Consider the following 24,528-nt stretch of genomic DNA (forward strand, 5'->3'; position numbering starts at 1 on the left):
AGTTTTATGAATGTAGAACCTATTTTCATGTGTATAACGAAGCTTGTGTGGAAGCACCGTAGCCTATTGGTTAAGGTTTAAAGGCTTCTACACCCAGGTCTGGGGTTCGAATCCCAGACTATGCAATTTATTGCACATTACAGAAAATCCAGGTTTCAAGTCCCGGAGAGAGCGGTTTATTAACCAATTATGCAGACTACAAAGGAAAGACTTGCAAGAGATCTTCAACATGGTGCAAGTAAATCTGGTCAGGCGTGGATCTTCATAGGACGGCTCAGGTGCTGCAGTTAGGCGTAGGTCTTCATAAGGCAGGTAGTATTGTCGGTTGTCGAATCGTCTATGTAATATTTCCTATATCATAATTGTAAGATCATAATAAATCAGCGTTAAAAAAAAAAAACGAAGCTTGTATTATATTTATAATAATTAGCTACCAGTGCACCAGAGTTGAGTAATCTTACAACTTGTAATTAATCTAAATGTTCCTCATTCCCTATTTTACTAATGACTTTGGTTGAGGATGATGAGATCACATATTTATAAAGGGAAATATATCAGAAGTGACTGATATTCAGGAGTTTCTTCGAGTATCTTGTGTTTCCTTATCATGTTTCGAATCACAGTGAGGGAACCAGTGGCCAAGGGGTAGTAAACTTGGCGCTGGAGGAACTCAAGAAACTCTACCCACAAGCCTTGACATTGAAAGATCATTGTTTACTTTCTGCACAATTTTACTTAGGTTAATGATAAGCCTTTGTTGCTTCAAATAAGCGTGTTAGGTGAGTAAACTAACCAAAGATGTGATGTGGTTCTCTTGTTTCCCTGACAGCATTAAATTTAGTTAATTAAGTAAAAAAAAAAAAGCAGAGTGACATGTATACATAATCTGAAGAACACAAAGTCATTATGTTAACATTTACAGTTGTGAAATTGAAAATTGCTTGAAAAACTCTACGAGAAGCAGAGGGTTTATTAATTATATTGTGTACTATAAATTTTGCATAAGTAGGTATAAAAAAAATTAATTTGGAAATATAATCTATTAAATATAGTATAGTTAAGTTTTTAATTCTATAAGTAAAATAGGGTTTAGTATAGTCAAGTTTTTAATTTTATAAGTAAAATATGGTAAACAAAATTTTAATTTACGATATATAGAAAATATTTTCTTTACAGTCTATGTATATAAATTATTTAAAAGACAAGTTAGAAGATGATTAAAAAGATTTAGGAACTATTAAGTATTTTTTTAAATATCTAGTATCCATTATATGAAGAACACAAAATCCCTTTGTATGTATAATAATTTAACTACTAGCCACTTCTTCAAGGCTAATTTGGTAAATCCGTTTGGTCAGTAATCCTCCAGGGTGAATGTGCTTTTATGAATATGTACAGAAAAATGTCGTATTTCCTGTTAGGCTTGGATCATTTACCCGGACCGAAGAGCCAAACCAGAACTGACCTAAAAAGCCGGTTCGGATCGGGTACATGTAAACCCATTTTATCTTATAGGGTCTAATTTCTGAAGACGTGCAGTTCTTAGATCCGATTCAAACCACACCCTATACCCGATCAGGTATTAGTGGACTAGAGTTTTAATAACCACCCTACCCTATACTATCTATTGATTTCTACTTGCTCGATTTACCATTAGTTCCCTTTGTTCGTTTACACTCCCCCCAAAATAGATTAAAACAAAGAGATTATCGATTTATAAATTGTAATTCCAAAACCAAACGGCAAACACCGTCAAACTGGAATCCCTTAAGAATCAAGTTCATCAGATTCTAAATCAGAGCCTAACCCTAACGGCTCCTTCATTAGCGTCTCGAAATCGATTGAGGGTAAGTCTCTAACTTTTGTTTTAATTCTTGTTTATGGTTTTGGTTTAATCTGAGTCTAAGATTATTGTGTTCCTTGCTTTCGAATTGTTTTTTGTTTAGGGTTTAATATTTCTAGGTCGATTCCGACTTCAAATTTGATTATGTTGTTGTTTGTTCTTTGGTTTAATTTAACTTCTTGACTGCTTAGAGAAATGAGATATCAAAAGAGTGTTCAACATAACTATAGATAATGCCACATCAAACAGTTTAGCAATGAGAAACTTTAAAGAAGCTTTTAAGGAAAAAAAAATGGAGATGAGACATTGGTTTCAGATGGCCGGTTTATGCATTTTTGTGTGCTACTCCTACACTCAATCTGATTGTTGGAGAAGGTTTGCAGGAGATAGACAGCAGTGTAAACTGCATTCGTATTGCCATTCATTTTTTGAGGTCTTCAACACCGAGGTCCTTTAAGCAGGGTGTAGAGTCAGGAAGAATTCAAAGAGGAAACTTACCTTTAGGTGTGAAAACAAGGTGAAATTGCACATGTATGATGCTAGAACAGGCTTTGAAATTTAAGGTGGATTTTGACAAGATGGAAGCCTAGGAGAAGTCCTATAAAGACTACGTCAACGAAACTGTGGAGGAAAAAAACGACTTGGACCATCAAGCAAAGATGCTTGGGAAACAGTTAATAGTTTAGTCCAATTTTTAATAATTTTCCACAAAGCTACTTTGGTTATGTCTGCTACAAATTTGGTTTGTACGCATAAGTTGTTTACTGCAATCATCACCGTAACGAGGAACATTACTGGATTAATTAAGCACGTCTTCTAGTTCAGATGGAATTTTAAAGTTTAAGGGAGCAACCATGTTAAGGAAACTAGGAAAGTATTGGGGTCCATTTGGGACAAATTTTGAGATGAATAAGCTTAGTATTGTTGTTGGTGTTCTTGACCCAACAAAGGAAATGAATTTTTTCACAGAGTGTTTTTTGAAGTTTATGGAGCAGGTTCAGTTCTGATTACTCATTTGAATGATGAAGTAGAAGACATTTTGAGGAGTTTGTTTGATGATCAGTACAACAACAATGGCACTGTTGGTGGTTTGGTTGCATCAGTTCATCGTCAGTCTCAAGGAGCATCTTCTGAATCTCAGTCACAAGATCAATTTGGAGATGAAGTATCTCAGATAACAGTACTTGGGAACGGGCTTGTCTATGAGCGCATGAAGGACATCTACAACGAGCATGTTCGAGAAACATGATTTTAAAAAAGAAAAAGATAGATATGTATTTGAAAGAGAATGTGGATAATCCAAATCTTATAGATGGTTCAGAGTATGATGTATTCTCATATTGGAAGGTTAATCATGCAAAGTATATGGTTTCACTCACTAGTAGCTAGGGATATAATTGCAATGCAAGTGTCTTCTGTAAAATTTGAATTTGCCTTCAGCCCTAGTGGCCGAGTTTTAGACTCAAGCAGAAGCTTCTTAACACAGTATATGATAGAAGTATTAATGTGTACCGAGCAGTGGCTCAAATGTGAGATTAAACTCAAAGGAAAAGGAGTCATAAGAAAGAAACAAATGCTTAAGCAATTAGAGATGTAAGATAATCTTATAAGATGTATAATTTATGGTTTCTATCTCCTTCTTTATAATTACATCTCTATAATATTTGTGTTACGTTTTCATTCTTGATAATTAAATTAATTCTTGTTGTTTTAAATTTCAGATGTTGAATGGAGATAGAAGATAAATTTTAAATGTTGCTGCTCATAATTCATAAGTACCGAGACCGAGTTATCACTTTGTTATTGTTTTTGGTTTGTTCTTTATGTTTTTGGTTGTTCTTTATGGTTTTGAATTGCCACTTGATCAGTTTTTATGTCGACTATTTGGTAAAATTTATATATTAAAACTATGTTTTTATTCTTTTGAATTTTGTGTTGAAATTTGCAGGTTTAGTGTTATCAGGTTACATGTTTTCGGGTCCAATTTCGGGTATAGGGTAAGATATACCCAAATTGTACCCAAAATGTATAAATGGACCTGAAATTTTCACATAAACCGATTCAAAATTCTGATTTGAAAATTATAAATTTTGAAATTTTTACTAGTTGATGTAGGTGAGTGAACACAAATACAAAAAACACAGTGCATGAACACATGTACTTGATGAGGATTTGTGAAACTGATTTGGATTGGGTTTTGTGTAGATGCATGTATGTGGATCCGAAGATGTGCATTTTGCGTGTGTGTTTGTCATTTGGAAAATTGTATGTAGAGAATTTTGAGCGATCAAACATAGAAACCCCTCCACATTGATATGGAACGTCAAACGATTTATTAAATATATATCTACAACAAAACATTTATGGTCCTTGCATGTGGTGATATGCATTGAGTAAATGTTCATATGTTGTAATGGATGTGTATACATGGATTCGTTATTGAGAATTGATTGATGCATTGTGTCTTTTTTTTACAACATAAGAGGCTATTAGCCTATGAAACCACCGGTTTAGATAGCCAAACCGAGGGTAGTGAATCGACATATAACATAGCTGAAGGAGAACTCTTTGCACCACGTGCAAGCTTGTCCGCCATTGTGTTTTGTGTCCTTGGAATATGTCTGATCTTGAAGTTAGGGAAAAAAGTCTTACTACGGTAGAATTCTTCCATGTGTATAGCAAACGCTGACCATTCTTCAGGTGAGGACACCATCTTCACAGATTGAGAAAAATCCGTCACAAATACTACATCTGAGAACTGCAGGGTCTTCATACACTCCATTACCTAAATCAAGGCTTCACATTCAGCATGCAAAGATGATAGGCTTCGTTGAAGATTCATTGTATCTTTAATCCTAACATTTACATAAGAATCTCTATTAGGTGATAAAAAACATAAAGTGCAAGCAAAAAAATTTGACATATGAGTGGATTGATGTTTTGTAGACGGGTGTTCTATGGACATATAACTTGTGGATGGTTTGGTTTAATAAAAAATAGTTTTTGATATTTTTTTTACTTTTAAGTGAATTTTATTTTGTTTTTAGTCAGTTTAAAGTTATATGGTTCATAATTAGCCAATTAAAACCATGATCTATGGATAATTAATTTTGAATTATCAGTTTGGAGAAAAATAAATTTGTAATTATTAGTTCCTAGATAAAGATTTAATATATAATAATTCCTTAAAATATATATATATAATAGTTCTTGTAGGTAAATAGATTGTCTATCCTTGTATATCCATGTATTTCTCAAAAAAAAAGTTGTGTGTTTGCATTTAAAATTCTCTTAATCCTCCATGTGAACGTACCTTTATGAATATGTGCAGAAGAAATGTCGTCATTACTTTTGTGAAATTGTAAATTCTCCTCGAAATCTCTAGGAGAAGCATATGGTTCGCAATTGGCGCCATTTTTAAATTTAGGCGGCGAAAAAATGTTGCCTTTCGGTAATATATGACTAACATTAGGGGTAGAAATGTCAATTCCGATTATTAGTCTCTTTTAACTATTATACAAAGTTGCGTTTTTCTTGTCAATCAATTTGACACAGTGAAAAGATTTTCTTTTTGGTTAGCCAATAATAAACTAATGCTTCCTTCTCTGTGAAGTTTCCTCGACTCTTTATAAAAGACTCACTCTACACTCCAAAGAGAAAACCATACAACAAGAAGTGAACAAAACACAAAACACAGAGAAAAATGGAAAACAGAACTAGTCAGCATGTTAACGGTGGCGATCAAGCTCCTTCACGGTCAGAGAACACTCTTCCTGGTCCTGTTGAAGCAATTTTGGAGGAAGTCTACAGGAAACACAATCTTGGTCCGATAAGTGATGAGACTAGGCAGAGACTGTCTTTGTTTTCTGAGGAGTTGGCTTCTGATACTCTCAGGAAAGTCTTAAACTCGCAGCAAGTGAAGACGACCCACAATAGATTCATCAACTTTTTGCTTGACCAGGCCACTAATGGCTCTCCACAGTCTCCTGCTGCAAGACACCGTCTTCGTCTTCGAGGTGAGTTATCACAAAACAGAAAATAGTGAAAATATGTAATTTCTTATGCTCAAGAGTAGTTTACTATGTTTGCTTGTAGAAGAGATGTCTCTTGACTCTGAAGCTCCTTCTCCAAAGTGTATGAAAAGAGAAAGCTATGGAGGATCTCAGCACATTCCTCCTGAGATCTTAGCTTTGGGTGAACTTGAGTTTAAGAAGGCGTTTCTGTTGCTTAGCTACATTCCTGGGTATGTTTGTGCTGCAAGTTATCAATCTATTTTAAAGTAATATTTACCTTTTCTGTGATACTTAAAAAATAAATATTGTATGTTTTATAGGAAATCGCTGGCTCAGGTTATAACTGCTGATGAGATCAGGCAGTGGAGGGACTTGTCTATGGTTGCATATGAGGCAGTGGTCTGGGAGCGCTTGGGAAAGGATTCTTGTTCCCCAACAGACCGTAGAGTGGTATACATTATTGCTGTTTGCTCTGCTGTATTTTAAGTATTATTTATCTTTTATGATTTGCATTTCTAAAAGTATATTGACAAGAAACTGAGACTTATGTTTAAATTACAAATTCCTTTTTCTGCAGGCACTTGAATGGGATAGTGGGAAGACTCATTATTATCAGTGTCATGTTGCTTTGGACGGAAGTTACACACTCAAGGTTCATTTCACTCTTTAACTACTATTTTTCGTTAATGTTAAATAAGTAAAAGGGCCAATGTTTACATTTTCTCATGTCGCATATCTACTTTCTGTTATAAGGCGTTTAGTTTATGAGATACTTGTAGAAACTGTTGAAAGAAGTCTTTTCCAAGTTATTTGACATTGACTCAACATACTGATACTTATGTTCACAGGGCCCTCTTCTTGAACCCACTGGAACACACCTGCACAAGGTCTTGGGTGATGATAATGTGTTGACTGTCAAGTTTGAGGATGTCCCTAAGAACTCGTCAACCTATAGTAATGACCCTTACTCTGCATACAAAAGGATTGCCAAGAAGGGTATCATGATTGGGTTACGCCGTTATCAATTTTTTGGTGGGTCTCTTTCCTTGTTATTTTTGACTCCATTAACTTATCATTCATGTCATTGCACATACAACACTTTTTCATTTGTTAAATATTCTTTCTTTGGGTTTAGAAAGTAGATACTTAGAGCTTCTTTTAACTTTCTGTTGAAACAGTTTTCAAAGATGGAGGGAAAGAAGAGAAGAAGAAAGACTTTTCTACAAAAGGAGTGAAATGCTACTTTATACGCACAGACTCTACATCTTCGAATGACTTGGGAGATCCCTATATCTTTTCATGGAAGTCAATCCATGAAGCTCGTATGCATTTTATGCATGTCCACACATTGCCATCCCTGGCCAAGTATATGGCAAGGTACTCAAGTTTCTTCTCTGAGCCTCTACTAGAGGCATGCTAATATGTTTCATCTTTGAGCCTTTTTGTTGATGCTTCAGGTTTCCGTTAATTCTTTCAAAGACTAAGAAGCTTGAAGTTGACATGACTCGGATTAACTTTGAAGAAATAGATGATATAAACTGCCATGTACGTCTTTCTTAATATATGTTTCCTTCAAGAACTGCATCTACTTAGTGTAGTCTCTAATGTGGTTCCAGTTGCAGGATGAGAATGATAAAGATGTTCTTGATAAGAATGGGAAACCTCGTATACATTCAGATGGAACTGGCTACATCTCTGAGGACCTGGCTCGGATGTGTCCAGTAAATATATTTAAGGGAAAATGCCTCAGGAGTGATAGTGTTCAGGTATGTTCTCTATTTCCATGACAAAGGGAAATGTCTTAGGTTCACTTTGTTCACTCTTATGTTTCCTTATCATGTTTTTTTCTTACTTAGGTGCAGGGAGCTTGTAAACAAGACCCGGTATGTAATAAAGTCTACACTCCCCTCTTTCTGGTTGATTGTATTACTGAACAGAGCAGTAACATTAATACTTTTTTTTCCTTCCAAACAGCCTCTTCTGATCCAGTTCCGGATGTTTTATGGGGGCTATGCTGTTAAGGGAACTTTTCTCTTGAACAAGAAAGTAAGGCTGCTTTGTTCTTTTTCATTACAAAATCCATATTTGTTTGTTTAAATGTTTGCAAGTTATTCCTTATGTTGCTTCAAATTTTGGCAGCTTCCTCCTCGGACTGTCCAGGTTCGACCTTCTATGATCAAGGTTTCTAAAGATCGAGATTTGTCAAATTCTAGCACCTTTGACTCTTTGGAGGTAGTCACTACAAGGTAAAGTCTGTTTCTTGGATACTTCTTGTTTTGATACTAAAGTTCTTGATAGTAACATCTACTTGTTTCCATCATCATCCAGTAATCCACCTAAAAGAGCAAGGCTATCGAGATACTTGGTTGCGCTGCTTAGCTATGGAGGAGTCCCTGATGTATTCTTTTTGAATATACTGCGCAACACGTTGAAAGAGTCAAAAACCACTTTCAACAACAAGCGAGCTGCTCTTGAAGGTCCTTAATATTCCAAAGTCCCTATTTAACTTACGATGTGACTAATGAATGATCTTCAATTAATTTGTGCAGCTGCCCTTAACTATGGAGATATGGACGATCACAACGCTGCACAAATGATTTTGGCTGGTATCCCACTTGACGAGCCACACTTGAAGGATCATTTGAATATTCTTTTAAATATTCTTTCAAAAACAGAGAAGAATGATCTCAAAGCAGGAAGGCTTCCTGTGAGTGAATCATACTATCTCATGGGTACAGTTGATCCCACTGGAGAGTTAAAGGAAGATGAAGTCTGTGTCATCCTGTATGCTTCTTAATCTCTTGCTCTTTCACTTTTTGAGTTAGATGTTTATTTCCTAACTACATTCTTTGTTGTGGTTTGGTGTAGTGAGTCTGGCCAAATCTCAGGGAATGTGCTAGTTTACAGGAATCCTGGACTACATTTTGGAGACATACATGTACTTAAGGCTACTTATGTTAAGGCCTTGGAGGAGTATGTTGGAAACTCAAAGTATGGTGTGTTCTTCCCTCAGAAAGGTCCAAGATCTTTGGGTGATGAGATTGCAGGTGGTGACTTTGATGGTGATATGTATTTCATCTCAAGAAATCTGGAGGTAGATAACACCTTCATTAGAAAGTAAAATTGCATATTGGTGTGACCTGATTTTTTTGTGGTTTGCTTTCTGGTTTAGCTACTTGAACACTTCAAACCAAGTGAACCGTGGGTGAGTTTGACTCCTCCTAATAACAGTAACTCTGCTAAAAAGCCAAGCCAGCTTTTACCAGAAGACTTGGAAGAAGAGCTTTTCAATATGTACTTGAAGACAAGATTCCATGCTAGGTACTCTCAACTTACTTTTTAATACTTAAGTTTTTTTTTTAAAATGTGTATCTCTGGGATTAATTTTTTTTTTCTTGGGTTTACAGCAATGTCGTAGGGATGGCTGCTGACAGCTGGTTGACAATAATGGACAAATTCCTCACAGTAGGAGATGAGAAGGCTGAGGAAAAAGCTGAAATGAAGAAGAAAATGTTAAAGCTGATTGATATATACTATGATGCTCTTGATGCACCCAAGAACGGTGCAAAAGTTGATCTCCCAGACGAGCTGAAGCCTGATGTTTTTCCACATTACATGGAGCGAGATCAGAAATTCAAGTCTACTTCCATTCTTGGAAAGATTTATGACTTTGTTAATTCACAGACAGCAGGGGAACACACACCATTATCTGGTAATGAACCTTTCTTGTATAACACAGAAATAAATCATTATATCATCATGAATATTAGTTTGACTGTGCTTTATACAATTCAGAAATCAATAAACTCTCATGTTTCAAAGATGAGCCGGTCTCTGATTTTCATATGGAGAAATATGGACGGTGGTATGATGATTACAGAAGGGAGATGAGCAAGGCGTTGAGTAACAAAGCTGAATCAGCCAGTGAAGTTATTCAGAGACACAAGCAGGAAAAAAATGAATCAGCCAGTGAAGTTATCCAGAGATACAAGCAGGTAAGCTCTTTGATCTGATGCTACCAACAAAACTAATGGATCAAGGATGTTTTGTTTACTGGTCCAATGGAAGTCTCTCCCCAATTTAATTATTTATAATTATAAAGAAACAATTCTGAGATTTATGTACGCTGCTTGTGTGGCAGGAGTTCTATGGTGCTGCTGGGTTTAAAGACAGCAAGAAAAGTCTTGAAGAGCTTTATCTGCAAGCCTTGGCACTTTACAACATCGCTTACGACCATGCAATCAAAATGAAAAAGGTTAGGAACTGTGGTTTTGTCTGGAAGGTTGCAGGACCGGTGCTGTGCAAGTTCTACCTAGAGAAAACGCGGGGGGAATCCTTCGTATCTTCACCTGCTGTGCTTAAAGAGCTTTGGGGATGAACACAAAGTACTTGTTATCTTCTTTTAGTATTAATAAGCATTTTGATGTGGTATCATCATGTAACATAAGAAGCGTGTGGGTCAAGTATCTTACCTTGGTAAAAACGTAATGTATCCGTTTAAAATGTGGTGTAGTAGTTCCTTTTGTTTTTAGTTCTAAGTCTACCCTTATCATCTACTTTTTGATACTTTCGTGTGTGCATTTGCTTATGAATTCTCTTGTAATAAAATTATGTTAAATAATAATGAACCTTTAACTAAATTTATTTCAGTTTTTTTTAATTTAAGTAACCTAACTTATAGGTGGAGCTCTGTGGTGAGTGCCTTTTGGTATAAGTAGTTCTTTTAATCCTTAGATTTGTCCTCTAGTGTGTATATTTGCTTATGAATTAAAATAAAACTAAGCAGCTTATATATTTATTTTCCACCTCTAACTGTTCGTGGCGACTTGTGGAGTTCATGTAGTGTACAAATCTGTCTTCTTTAGTGTGACACCTCTCTGCATCCTCAGCCCTCCATTTTGGCTTTTTCACCACCTTCTTCATTCCATTACGATAATACATAAACAAAGTTCGTTCCAGATTCTTGCTTCCAGATTCTTGCTTCCAAAAACTTCCTCAGATACTTCTTTTCACTTTGTTTTTGGATTGTGTTCATAGCTCCTTTTAAGATGAAGAAGAATGTGAAGAACTCGGATTTTAAATCCTCTGTCAATGGTGGCGATGTTGATGTCTATAGAGAAGATTCAGCCTCCATTGAGCACAAAACTAAGTCTCTAAAGTACGGTAGAAAAATTTGCTTTCAACATAAGACATTCCGTTGGAACTATAATTTTGAAGCAAGATTGGTTTATGCGATCGGGACTGATTGTTAACTCGTATAAAGAATCACTGAAAGCCTTCAAGAAACCATGGGCTCACCGGTCAAAGACCTCTTAGGTGCCATCAAGGTTTGAAACAACTTCTTCATGTTAAGATCTCAATCTGTTTTCTTTCTCCTCTTAATTAAGTTATATATAAAAAAAAGGGTAAGCCTTTTCCGGAGAAAGAATGTGAAAAGCCCCACTGGCCACGGGCGTGTTTATCTGGGTTAGCAGCAGATTCGAGCTCGGGTCTTTTAGGATCCACGGAACGCCTTGTGCCACCCGACCACTGAAGCTTGATTGATTTTGTTATATATGTCTCACCAGGACATAAAACTGAATGTTCTGATTGGATCCTGGCATTGGACGATTTTCACAAAAGAAGTGATTGAAGCCATGTCTTCCTGGTTTTGGACTTGGTTTAGTCATCTCAGGAGCGATACGAGTGCATGACGATACGCTTCTGGCCGCAGGTAAGTGTTTCAAAAGCCCCACCTATCGTCTACCGTTGAGACCAAGAAACAAATATCAAAGTCTGCTTTGAATCTAATAATAAATTGCTTGGAGTTTGGAGTTCAAACACATGCAAGATCTCATGTTAGCCTTGTGTCTCTTACCCTGCTAATACTACAAGACTGTACTTATCTGTTCCAGGCGTCTGCTTTTTGGCCAGACCTAACCCTTAATCTAGGGAAATATACGAATATGTCATGTGATATGAATGAAGAAGATGATGCAGTACTATAAGCAAACGCAACTAGAGACTATGGCGAGTGGGAAGGCTGCAGCAGAGTTTCAGTTGGAGAAAGAGGTCAAACGTCTACAGGAAGCACAGGTTCGGTCTGAAAGCTCTCTACGGTCTATAAATGTAATTTGATATTTCCATGCTACGTGCAACGAAGGCTCTAAACAAGCTGGTTGGTTCAGGTAGAGGTAGAAAAAAAGCAGTATTTCGTACGTGTCTATGCTAAAATAACACTTTTCTAGTATAGAAGATGATGCTGATACAGCGAGAACACAGGTAGAGAGACTTTCATACTAACAAAAAAAAAACAATTTCAGGTACATCTATTTGTTTTCATGTTACCCTTCTTTTCTCTTCGGTGGGTTAATCTTTTCTTCAGTGTTGGTTGATGACACAACTCCGAATTCACCTGAGGTGGACCTTGAAATCAAGTTAACTAAGCTTGATGTTTGTGGAACCGGTATAAAGAAAACTTTGTGACAAATCGAGGATATGGACTTTCAGTTTACAACGAGCTTCCGAATCCAAATAGTGCTCTTGACAAAGATTGATAAGTGGTCACTGGTCACATTCATTTGAAAAGAAAAAAATACATGATATAATTAGCTAAACAAACATTTGGCAGAGCAAAAGTATTCAACAACTCCATCCTTGTAACCCTTAAAAATGGAAGGGAGAATGCATCTTATGTTACACCTGGTGCAAACTGCTCTACAAACAGAGGTGTTGGATACAACTTCTCCATGCTTGTCATATTTAAGACATGGACCTGGCATCATGTATGTGAAGCTTCCCACAACGCAGGAAATATGTAACAAGACCCCGCAATCATTGCATGTATAGAACCATTTCTTTGGGTTCAGTTTTTTTTCACATGCTTCACACCAATATTCACCATCCACACTCTCTTCACCACAATACAAGGAGAGAGGATGATCGTCGTATCTATGTCTCATGACCTTTTTTGGTAAATAACCGCAGTGGAAGCACAAATTGAAGTCACACTCATCACAAGTTAATTCTCCATTCCACCGACATTCACTACAGCTCACGGAGTACCTTTGAGAGTAGTACAGAGGATGTGGATGACTTGCATGCACAAATGGTTCTGAAAATGAACCGCATCGTACATCTATGGTCTTCAAGCCATTAGTGTACATGAAACCGGTGAACAACTGAGAACATAAATGACAGCAAGAAATTTCGTCGTCTGCGCTTGTCTTTTGTAGCATAAGAGGAAGGTTGTCACAGACATGACGTTTCTTTAGAGGAAGGTTAGCGCATTTGGTATGGAGAGTGAAACTGCATTGCTCACAACTGTAGAACGGTTCTGAACAAATCTGGAACGCGCAAGCTCCACAAAGTATGCTTTCTTGGAGGATCTCACCATCCTTTTTGATTCGTAAGTTATGATCATGGCTGAAATGTTTTATAGTCTTATCATCAATCACCTCGTAAGGTGCAACTTCCTCTTCTTCGGGTGTTCCTTCCCTTTCAACCATGTCCCATTCATCGTTTCTCGTTGCACATCGTGCATGAACAGCAAAAGTAGGACATTTGGCGCAATTATACGCTCCATAGAACCCATTCACTTCTTTACGACAAACCCCGCACTTCCACTTACCTTGTCCAAGGCTAGGGGTGTAAGAGATGCGGTGATTATGGCGGTTGATGTTGATGACACGTGGTAAACCAATACACTCCCGGTGGATCATGAAATTGCACTGAAGACAGAAATAAGGGCTTCGTTCACCAGTCGTACCACAAGCATCGCAAGTGAACTCAATGTGTCTAGGAACAAGATGAAGCTGATGATCATGGGTTGTCAGACTTACAACACCAAGTGGTGGGTTTCTCATGCACCGTGTGCATATGCTAAAGTTGCAAACATCACAGTGGTGAATTGGTTTACCTAATTCATTCCCGCAAAGAATACATTTCTTGTCAGCGTAACTGGGTGCTGCTGCTTCACACAAAAGGTACTTGAGTGAATGTTTGGGATGGGAAGTGTGGTACGCCTCTGGAAAAAATGTGACACATTCTATATGAAAGAACAAATTGCACTGAACACACTTATACTTAACTATGCAGTAAAAACCTAGATACCCGCACACTTTGCAATCTATCGCGTCATCAACAAACTTGGAAGAAGGGCAGAGTTCAAGCGGATGCTCATGCACACTGGGCTTCGAAAGAATAGGAAGTGGGGCTGCTCTCCTTGCACAGTCCAGATCCAACTTGAAATTGCAGATTGAACAAGAATAGCCAAATAAGAATCTCGATTCCCCACATAAACTACATGAATACGTTTCACGGCTGAACAACTTGAGGAGATGGCCAGGATGGGAAGAGTGGTTGATTTCTGGCAAGGCCTCACCACACTCTTTATGAAACACTTCACCACCACAACCCAACTCATTGCAACAATATCCTCCGTAAATGTAACCCATAAAATCACACCCTTTACACATACCGAAAACGAATCGAGTCAAAGGTAACAACGGATGGTTGTGAACTGATGATACCTCTAGTTTTTCCATTTTGATGTTTCGATTTCCAATAGCCTTAACCTCTTCACTTCTCTTATGTTGTGTCGATCTTTTTCTGATGTTTATTTGTTAATGAGTTTTGAAGCTAAACAAGGCCAGATCACATTATTTTGCCTTTCTCTCACGATTCACAAGTTCAGATCTCCCCGTGATTCACGAGGGGAAAAGTCACTAAAGTGCATTGGGAGTATATAATAATGTTGTGACTTGTGAGTTTGTCTTTTGATGTAATAATGTCAGAGTTTGATAAGCATAAGGTTCTTTATATCTATATATATATAATAATCCCACGAATCTAATTAAACACACTCACAGCGAATGTCAGACTTGGTTTGTTGCTAATTCAAAATCCGAGGAATTTCACAACAACAGCAGCAGCTACAGAACACACAAGCCTTAGGCTTACAGAGTATTTGTTTGGTAGATAGAGCATGGACCTCAAAATCATATTATAGTAGATATGGTGTGGTATGGCTGGATGAAGCCGGAAACGAACATGAGAATCTCATGTAGAAACACACATTTACATTCAGAACTTGAAGCACTAATTTGTTCTATGGAGAATATGATTGAACATATAACATGCCAGCATTTTGAAATAGACTGCAAAGATATCATCTCAATGATAACGAATCCGTCAACATGGTAGCAGAGGTAGCATCTCTTCAAAAGAGTTTCCACGACTCAAGATCATCCACGTACCAAAGGCTCAAAACAGGAAGGCCGACACCTTAGCCAAGACAAGGCGCATCTATCAGAGTTTAGTTTTTGTTTGTTGTGCTATTTTGGTCTGGATTTCTGAACCACTTGTTGTTTGAGAATGATAGAATAGCCATTTGTGACAAAAAAGGGTAAATAATCCACGTAAGATATTTTATAAAATATTTATTAGATAAATCAAAATATTTTTAAAAATATACATTGTATAATAACAAACAATATGTAAAATATATATTTTTATTTGATCAAGTTAAAGTTATAAAAGTATTTAAATTTTATCAGTTCAAATATTGCACATATTTATAAAATTTTGAAATTAAATTATTTATGGATTTCATATGGTATATAATTAAATTTAAATGATTTTAGTTTGCATACCCACTAAATAGACTTCTTACTCATATGATTTTATGATCATTTGAATATTTTTAAACCATTGCTCATAAAACTTTAAATATGGAATTTTTAAAAGTGTAGTAATTTATAATCGTTTTTAAAAATTTAACATATAGCATATACAAAAAAATCTATTTTTTTATATGGTTGATGTGACTGTTTTTAATTTTAATAGCGTAAAATTAGACAAAAATGATAAAATATATAGAAATTGTAACAAATCTTGATAAGTCAATATAATTAATTATCATATTTATTTCAAATAATATAGGGTAGTTTCATAGCTTTTACTTAAGGAAAGAACAATGAATATTTATTTGTGAACATTTGAATAATGAATGGTCCATCATATTATATACAATAACATGATTTGTAAATTCTCTAGTAAATAAAGGCTTTTGAAAAGGCATATGGAAGTGACACATAATCATAGAACCCAATGTTACAACTTAACAATGCTTCTCTTGTAATATATAAAAGATTTATGATTTTTAAATTTTGGTACTGTATATTATGTCACTCTATAACAATAATGTATGTGTCTTGTTTGACATTATTAATATATGATAATTTATTTTTTATACATAATTTATTTTGTTATTAGTCACTGTTACATACTGATATATTTTGTAACATTTTGTTATAATAAATTCATAATTTGAAAAAAAATTAAATAGAAAAACATCCTTAAATATTATTCAATTTTTATCATTTGAATTAATTAATATTTTTAGTTCATTTAATTATTCTATAAATTTAGCTATTTGCTGAAACTTTAAGGTTCATTGAAGATGACGAAGAATTCTAAGTATGCCTCTTGGCTCGCTTATCCGCTACACAAAATCTTATGTTTCCTTTTTTTACAAGGAACATTGCACATTTGATATGATTAAAAATTTTCTCTATCTAAAACACAAATCCTCTCCCCTCTTTTTAAATTCAAGCTTTCTCCATTACTAAACTCTCTGCTCAAGTGACACTGCATCCTTTCTGGCGGTCGCCGGATGCTCCTCCATGTGCTCTCTTCTTCTCTCTACATTTCTCTTTTCTATCTTTGTGGTATCTCTTTCTCGGTTTGAGTTGAAGGGTTGAGCTCAGCCGAGATCTCGGCGTTTCAGATCCGGCGGTTCCTAGTGCAAATATGGCGCATGCACAGTGCCGTGCCTACCTTGAAAGTTGAAAGAAAAGAAACTTTCGCTTAGGACATCATTTTCTTAAAAAGCATTAAATAAGTCTTTAGTTATGTCACAATATGCAAATGCAATATTGGCCACAGTCAATATCTATACTATTTAAAAAGAAAGAATTTTATAAAATCTACCTATGCAAGGTTGATGGACCCTTTCATTTTCAGTCAACCTATTATATTAGTAAAAATTAAAATAATCTTACATTTTAATATACCCATGTTTCTTTCAATCAAGTAACAATAAATCGTGACGTAAATAGAGATTGATATAAACGTAATAAGGTATATCTCCAATAAGGTATATCTCCACTTGGATCACTTTTTATAAACATTTGATATAAGTTCAGGTTCTAAACCGTGCTGTGGTGCCCGACTAAGTGGAGATCCACTGTGAAGATTCTAGCCTCTTCGGCCAACAAATCAGATTCAACAAAAAGTTCATTTTTAAGAGTTTTGAATGTTATAGATCACATATTGGAAGATATATCTACGAAACTGATGCAAAAACAACAAAAAGAACTCAAAGAATTAATGAATTTCAACGAATCTAAGATTGACGGCGGAAAAAAAATTGCAGAAAAGAAAACCTAAAACAGTTGCAAGGAAGATGATAACGTAATTACCATTATGCCATTCATTTAATAAACGGACAAAAAAAACGTGCTCCTACTGTTTTGACAAGAGATGAATTGGGCTCAAACGAAACAAAACCACTGCCGGTCCAACTACACTTAGTTGTTTATTCTCCTCAGTTTAAATATATTTGTAGATATATTTATTCAAAATTTGACAAAATGATTATAATTAAATGTGTCCATTGGCCACGAAAAGCAACGTCTCACCTTTACAGTGGCTCCAAATATGTCTCCGACATTTTTTTTTTTTTGAAAAATTCTCTGACATTTTTGAAAGACATGAATCAAGCCTTTCAAACTGGTATTCATTCATGAAAGCAGTTAAATTCTTTTGCTGAAGATTCTTTGAAGTCCATAAATACTCTTACAAAGGTAAACCAAAGGCAAAATTAAAAATTATTGTATAAACCTTATCATTAACTGGAAATGCTTAATAAAATGATACAGTTTCAAACTTTATAACATATATTGAATTAATATGTATTATAGAAAAAATATGGTAGGTTTCTCATGAAAATCTATAACAATAATAAGAAAACATAGGTCCGAAGCGCGGTTTTTTTAAACTATGAACTGTTTAATATGAATTAGTATTTGTAGATTGTTGTACATTATGTTATCTTGAAATCTTATTACACTAAAGCAAATAATTTTTTTTAAAGTATATAATTTATAAATTAGTTTATTTGAGTTTTTGTATGTAAATTTTTATGTAACTCTTTAGGTCTGTGCATTTTATGTGGATCTAGAACCACGAACCAAAACCGACTCGAAAATATAAGTTTGGTTCCGGTCCAGGAGAAATGGATGTTTCGATTCTGGTCTGGATCATACCCAAGAACCGATCAGATACCCAAAGTACTCGAATGTTTTGGTATATTAGGTATGTGTGGATATTTGTATAAGTTTTGGTAGTACATATATTCTTTTAAGTTTCAGGTTTGGGTTTTTGGTTACAGTTTCAGGTTTTGGATAATATTTTAAAATTTTAAGAATATATTTTTGGTATTCACATTAAATTTTGGGTTTTTTTTGTTTTTTCGGATCAGATTTTGGCAAAAATACGGGCTTCACGGGTATTTGAATATATTTCAGGTATTTATTTTGGTTTTCAGGTATATGGCAAAAGAAACACATTTTTAATTAAAAATTAAAAGTTCATATCGTTAATACATTTCAATAATGAAAATATATTTTCTTAAATACTGTATATCTATTTAAACATAAATATCATATTTAAATCCGTTTCGAACAAATCTCACACTTTGAAAATAAAATATTAACGAATGATAAAATAATAACGAATGATAAAATAAAACTCAATTGTTAAAATGCAAAACAAAAAATAATGGCAATTCTTAAATTAATTAATGATAAATCAAAAATAAACTCGCATATTCTAAGCGCGGGTCAAAATCTAGTTCATATTATTAATTTTCATACACTGTTTATTTAAATCAATTTAGTTAAAGTAGGGCAACTAATAAATAACTAACATGCACTATATATTAGCCGCAGCTATTACTCTTACCATTAAATTATACTTTTGTTTTAAATCAACTTGGTTTAAGTGAGGCAAATAATAAATAATTTAAAATAATAAGGATTTAAATAACTAGAAGTTTACAAGTTATCAACATTGTCTTCTCGTATTTTGGTAGTTATCACTTCTAAGTATGATACATTCTTTCTCAATATTTAAAATTTGTAGTTATATTTATTCTATAATATTTTAAGTTTGTATAGTAATGCAATATTTATTTCATTACTAGATATGAGCCCGTGCGTTGCAACGGGTTTTGTTGGGTGCTTTAATTTAATAAAGAAATAAATCATTTTATTATACTTTTACGATTATTTTTGCATATGTTGTGTAAGAGTTATTTTATAATTAAGAACTCGTTTTTACACATAAATTCTAGTTAATGTTTGTATTTTATAATCATAGTGCATAAGTGAATTTTTTTTATCAATTTTCTACTTAGTGCTATAGAAAACACTCATACCTATAACTTTAAACCCAACCTGAATTAAAAATTAAAAAAAAAATTTGAAAGTTAAATAAGCCCAATCAAGTCAATGACAACATCATACACTTTCTTATTTAATAATTTAATATTTTATTAAACTTATTTGATGCTTAATAATTTTTTTAATTCATTATTTCTTAATGATATATTTCCATAACAACATTTTAATTAAAAATGAAGTAAAAAAATATTACATGGTAAAAACAAAATGTAATAAGATGGCGATTAAACTTGATTTTTTTAACAAAATGCATATAAAAATCACTTTTGTGAAAATGATAATAATCTATTTCTTATGACCAAACATGAAAATATATATCAGACATGTGTATAATTTTCGTATGACCAAACATATATAAATAGCAATCATGAGGACATCCTAATTTTTTTATTTTTGTTAATTAAATAGTTTTAACATCATACTTGTCATCAAATTCTTTTTTTTTTAATTATTAATACATAATTTTACAATTTATTTTTGTTTAGATTATTTTTTAAAAGGGATCCTATTCATTTACAATCAAATATATATATATATATATATCAAATACTCTTTTACATTTTTGTTTAGGCTTTTAGGAAAGGAAAATTACTATCATATAACCTTTTACAACTGTCTTCTTTTTAAAATTTTAGAAAAATTAAATTGTTATAAATTATTATTTCTAGTTACTATTAAATAAGTTATAAAAATACTATTTATACAATTCGTATCTAAACTAATTTTACACAGATGGAGTAATTTTTTAGTATCATGTTCATTATCAAATTCTCTCTTAAAAACATAACCAAATAAATTTTTACAATTTTATTTTCGTTAGAACTTAAAAATATGATACAAAACTCTTATGTTTAAGATTTTTTTAAAATATATCAAATATTCTGTTATAGTTTATAGGGCTTTAGAAAAGGAAATTAATATTAAATAACATTTTAAAATTTAATTTTGTTTGGGATTTTAAATGAAAATTACTAACAAATAATTATTTCTAGTTGTGAAATATTTGTAACTGTTTTTTGGTTTATAATTTTTTAACATACAATTATCTATAAAAAGGAAAGTTTGTTATTTATAGTAAAATAATAGTAATACTTTTACAATTTTATCTTGTTTAGGATTTAAAAATAAATAAATATTACTTATTTTATAGTTAGTTTTACTTTATGATATTTATTAAATAATTTCTTGTACGTGTAGGATTTTGATAATTCCTTTTTTTAGATTTTTTTAGTTAATACTTTTCTCTTACAATTTTCTTTCTTTGTTGTCTTTAAAAACGAAAATTATAACTTTTTCAAACAAAAAATAAATTTAATTTCAAATAATCTATTACAATTATTTACTTTTTTAGGATTAAAAAAAATAAAAATTACTATCCCATAATTTTAACAATATATAATTGTAAAAGACTATGTAATATTAATTTTTATTTTCCAAAATCTTAAAAAGAACTGTAACAACTAATTTTGTAATAATATATCATATTTTTAAATCATAAAGAAAAAAATATTATATTTTTGACACTTATCACAATCTTAAAAGGTTTATTGACACATGTCGCGATCATGTTAATTAACAACTTTGAAGAATCAAGTTTTATATAATAAGATTCAAGTTTGTATCATCGTTTGAATATATCAATTAAGACACTTGATTATTTTATCTATACAAAATAATTATGAAAACTATTTAAGAATATTTCTTTTTACAAAATGTGGTTATGTTTTTCTAGGACGAATATAAAAATGTTATAGTGATTCTGTCTTTTTGTCAATAAAGATACTATTTATTAGTTTAGATGCATTTCTATTAAATGATTTTATTTTTGTATTCGCTTCGGGCAATTATAAAGGCTCGTACGACTCTGAAGGGAACTCGAACTCAGAACATGAATTACTAGGGTGCAACATAACCAAATATGCCACTTTCTCAACTATGTACAATGTAAAACGTTAAATACGTAAATAAGCATGGATGTGCACGTGCACACATGCTCCTTAAGCTAGCTTCGCCCCTGCATGCACGGCGGTCCAGCTAGGGCTTGAGAACAGACTCTGCCTCCTCCGTGTCTTTTTCCGGTTTGCTGAGGGATCTCTATCCGGGGATTTTTCCATGTCTCTGGCTGTGTCTCTTAGAGTTTTGGTGGTGTGTGAGTCATTGAATAATCCCCCTTGGTTCATCGGTGCAGTGTGACAAGTGTCTATGTGATAGCGCTTCTAGGGGAGGGATTGGAGCTTGTGGGTTTTTGGATCTCTTTCTTCTCTGCTCCTCTTTCGTGGTTTCAGTGGTCTTTGGAAGTAGCACCTGAAGTGATTGCTCGGGTGGATCGTTGTCTCGCCTTAGGGTTTCTCTCCGGTGGTGACATGTGGTGCTGATGTCTCCTCCAATCGCTTCAATCTATCTAATGGCGTGTGGAGTGCTTGACTTCTCTTCGGAGGTGGTGTGGGTTCGACGAGGTGGCGTTTCTTGCTGCGTCTCTCTCTCCTTCTGTCATCTTCGATGGATTGAGTGCAGTTAAACGAAAATTTTTGGCTTTAATTTGAAAGTTAAGGGTTTAAATAGTTGTTTTCTCGAAAAACATTAATTGCATATTCGATATGAAAATAATCTAGTGTACTCTTGTTACATAAAAAGTAATCTCGCCATTCTTCTTTTTTCTTAACAACATCTCACTATTCTTCCTTATTCTGAATTTAATCCTCCATTACAATTGTAGGTAGCGGTTGTGGAGATAACTACTAGGAGATGACGTAGTGGGGGAATCCATATCTTACCATCACCGAGAAGAATGGAAATCAGGAACCAAAGCCCGCCGGTTAGACGGAAAATTAACCATTGAAGCGCTAGGGTTCCAATCGCTTTTTTTGTCGCACTTTTTCGTCTCCTTAAATGTAAATTTTGCAGGTTAAAAATGTTTTATTTTAATTATTCTTAGTTTATTAAAGTTATTTTGTAAAATTTTAGATATATATATATTATAGATATATATAATAGATATATATAATAGATTTCGACTAAATTTAATAGAATTTGAGTATTTTGTGTGTTTTTTCAGATCCTACCCGACCCGGACTGATAAGGATCCAAAAATTACGTGTATTTTACAAGTATTTTAATTATAGATCTGAACCGACCCAGATCTGAGAAGCACCGACCTGAACCCGAATCGAAAATTTACAAATACCTATTTGGTCTAAATGTCTATGACTGGAAGGACCCGAACCCAAGAAGAACCGGTCCTAACCCAACCCGAAGACGCGAACACCCAGGACTATAGCTCGTTGTTTCATAAACCAAACAAAGCATTTCTAGACCTATGATCGAATAATAGAGAAAATTATTATCACTCTGACTGAAGGAAAAATCAAGTTGAGAAAGACAACAAAGCCAGTTGTTTATAATGGTATATAGAAGCTTTATGCTAAACATTGCCGTCTCAACACCCCCAGTTTTGCTTATAGTTGGTTTATCTGAAGAGAATAGTAAAAAAAAAAAAACTAAAACTTAAAGAGTGCAAGGTTAATCCATCTAGCAAGATAAAACTACTTTTCTTCTACTGTTTCAGGAACTGAAAAATCAAAAGAGAGATTGAGTATTAAAAATAATCATAGAACCAAATTTTTTTTTCTCATTTTATGATAATCAGCTTGTGACATATTACCATGGCGATGCCATCAGACACCATAAGATGATACATGCCTTCAGCAACTCCAGAGTAAAGATTTGCCTCCTTTGCACCACATCCTGATGAAAATGGCACATCAATCGATTAACTAGAAACATTCTACTGCGCCCGTTGTTCATCATTACAGACAGAAAAACAAAAGGAAGTTGAATTGTAAAACTAAGACAGAGATACAAACAAATTCCACGAAAGAAAAAGAAAACAAGAAACCTTAAGTGAAGGAACAAAGAGGAAGATGAAACGAAGTCGGTAACATCCTGGATTAGCCACAAGTCGTGCATTTTTTTATGTCCTCCCTCAGAACCCATACACAACTTCTTTCTGAAACCATCATGACAACAGGTAAAGCACAAGCAACATGAACACAACATACCCAAAATCAAGTAAATAACTTTTGAGAGTGAAGTTACCTGTAACTATGCTGCTTTGTGTGAGAAGACACCGAAATGCGGATATCATTGAGAAGCAGATTCATAACTTTTGAGCTCTCAGGTGCGGGGAGGGAAGATGTTTTCCATTGACTGGCCAGCTTTTCTATCAGCAGTCATGAGAGCGAGGGAAGACACCGAAATGCGGATGATTTGCAAGAAGCCATACGATCTGCTGCCATTCAATTGAAAAAGGGGATTCCAAGTCTATCATTTGTTAAAATTTGGTAATGTATTTGGAAACAAAACTAACATTATTTTTTAATGTAATGCTAAAGAACCTTTAAAGCGATGACTATAAGGTATTTCATTTCCTATATTCATGAGACTATTGACCAAGGCAAGTACCAGTACCAGCACCACCTTTTGCCGGAGGGAAGAAGCTTGCTACACTTTTTCACTCCTTAAGCTAAATGAGAAGGCCAATGCCCAAAAAGCTACATACTTGCAACAATGATGCATACCAATAATATGCTCTGATCCATTACAAAAAGCCAACGAGTCTGAAAAAAAAAGAACTTGAAATATGTAAACAACAACTGAGCTAAAAAAGAAACGAAACTGCGTTTTCATTTAGCAAACACTGAGCTCAAACTCCGACGCAGCACAACTGATTCTTGGTTTCGATTCAAACACACAAAATCGGAGTAGTACCAATTCACAACACAAGAGAACAAAAAAAAAATAAAGACCTTTTGCTTTTAGATATCGTTAGAGCATCTCCAATAGTGGTAACACCATTGGAGTCCTTAGCATTATTTTAGTAATTTTTTTTTTAATAGTTAAGAATTCTAATAAAAAATGTTTGTCCAATACTATATCTAATTAGGAGTGTTTAGGTATAATCTTGTCCCATGTTTCCTTAACCTGAAAGAGATTTACAAGATAGAAATTAGACACTAAAAGTAATCAACTTGTTCTCCTATACAATCGAACTTGTTCTCCTATACATTCACAACACTAAAGAATCTGACTTATAAACAGTCTGAAAAGAATCTGAAACCGTAAAGAATTCACAACATTAAAGAATTTACAGAGCACACAGTAGTAATAC

The 24,528-nt window shown here is 34.0% G+C and overlaps 2 protein-coding genes across 6 annotated transcripts; one reads left to right on the forward strand and one right to left on the reverse strand.

Annotated features, from left to right (window-relative positions):
• Positions 1–365: 365 nt before the first annotated feature.
• LOC103849572 (probable RNA-dependent RNA polymerase 5) lies at positions 366–10,496 on the forward strand. 5 transcript variants are annotated; one of them, XM_033274678.1, is made up of 18 exons: positions 366–5,859; positions 5,942–6,086; positions 6,177–6,306; positions 6,434–6,508; positions 6,705–6,888; positions 7,035–7,233; positions 7,314–7,401; positions 7,473–7,622; positions 7,713–7,739; positions 7,831–7,902; positions 7,996–8,102; positions 8,185–8,333; positions 8,406–8,640; positions 8,725–8,950; positions 9,029–9,177; positions 9,264–9,568; positions 9,652–9,851; positions 9,998–10,496. In XM_033274678.1, the coding sequence occupies exons 1-18, from the start codon at positions 5,547–5,549 to the stop codon at positions 10,232–10,234; spliced, it is 2,991 nt and encodes a 996-aa protein (XP_033130569.1). In that variant the 5' UTR covers positions 366–5,546; the 3' UTR covers positions 10,235–10,496. The 5 variants fall into 5 exon arrangements, with proteins under 5 accessions (XP_033130569.1, XP_033130571.1, XP_033130568.1 ...); XM_033274680.1 differs by having other exon boundaries at positions 367–5,859; positions 5,939–6,086; positions 7,719–7,739; XM_033274677.1 differs by having other exon boundaries at positions 368–5,859; positions 5,939–6,086.
• A 1,836-nt stretch (positions 10,497–12,332) lies between these two features.
• Positions 12,333–23,635, reverse strand: LOC117126500. Its single transcript, XM_033274684.1, has one exon. It carries the CDS (start codon positions 14,379–14,381, stop codon positions 12,444–12,446), a length of 1,938 nt encoding a protein of 645 aa, XP_033130575.1. The 5' UTR covers positions 14,382–23,635; the 3' UTR covers positions 12,333–12,443.
• Positions 23,636–24,528: the final 893 nt, after the last annotated feature.

Source organism: Brassica rapa, chromosome A07, assembly GCF_000309985.2.
Source record: "Brassica rapa cultivar Chiifu-401-42 chromosome A07, CAAS_Brap_v3.01, whole genome shotgun sequence".
Lineage (NCBI taxonomy): Eukaryota > Viridiplantae > Streptophyta > Magnoliopsida > Brassicales > Brassicaceae > Brassica > Brassica rapa.

Coding starts and splice junctions, on each gene's coding strand:
- LOC117126500 (XM_033274684.1), bottom strand. CDS start 14,381: ATGGAAAAACTAGAGGTATCATCAGTTCACAACCATCCGTTGTTACCT.
- LOC103849572 (XM_033274677.1), top strand. CDS start 5,547: ATGGAAAACAGAACTAGTCAGCATGTTAACGGTGGCGATCAAGCTCCT. Junction 7,234..7,313: donor CTGGCCAAGTATATGGCAAG/GTACTCAAGTTT, acceptor TTGATGCTTCAG/GTTTCCGTTAATTCTTTCAA. Junction 8,334..8,405: donor CAAGCGAGCTGCTCTTGAAG/GTCCTTAATATT, acceptor TAATTTGTGCAG/CTGCCCTTAACTATGGAGAT.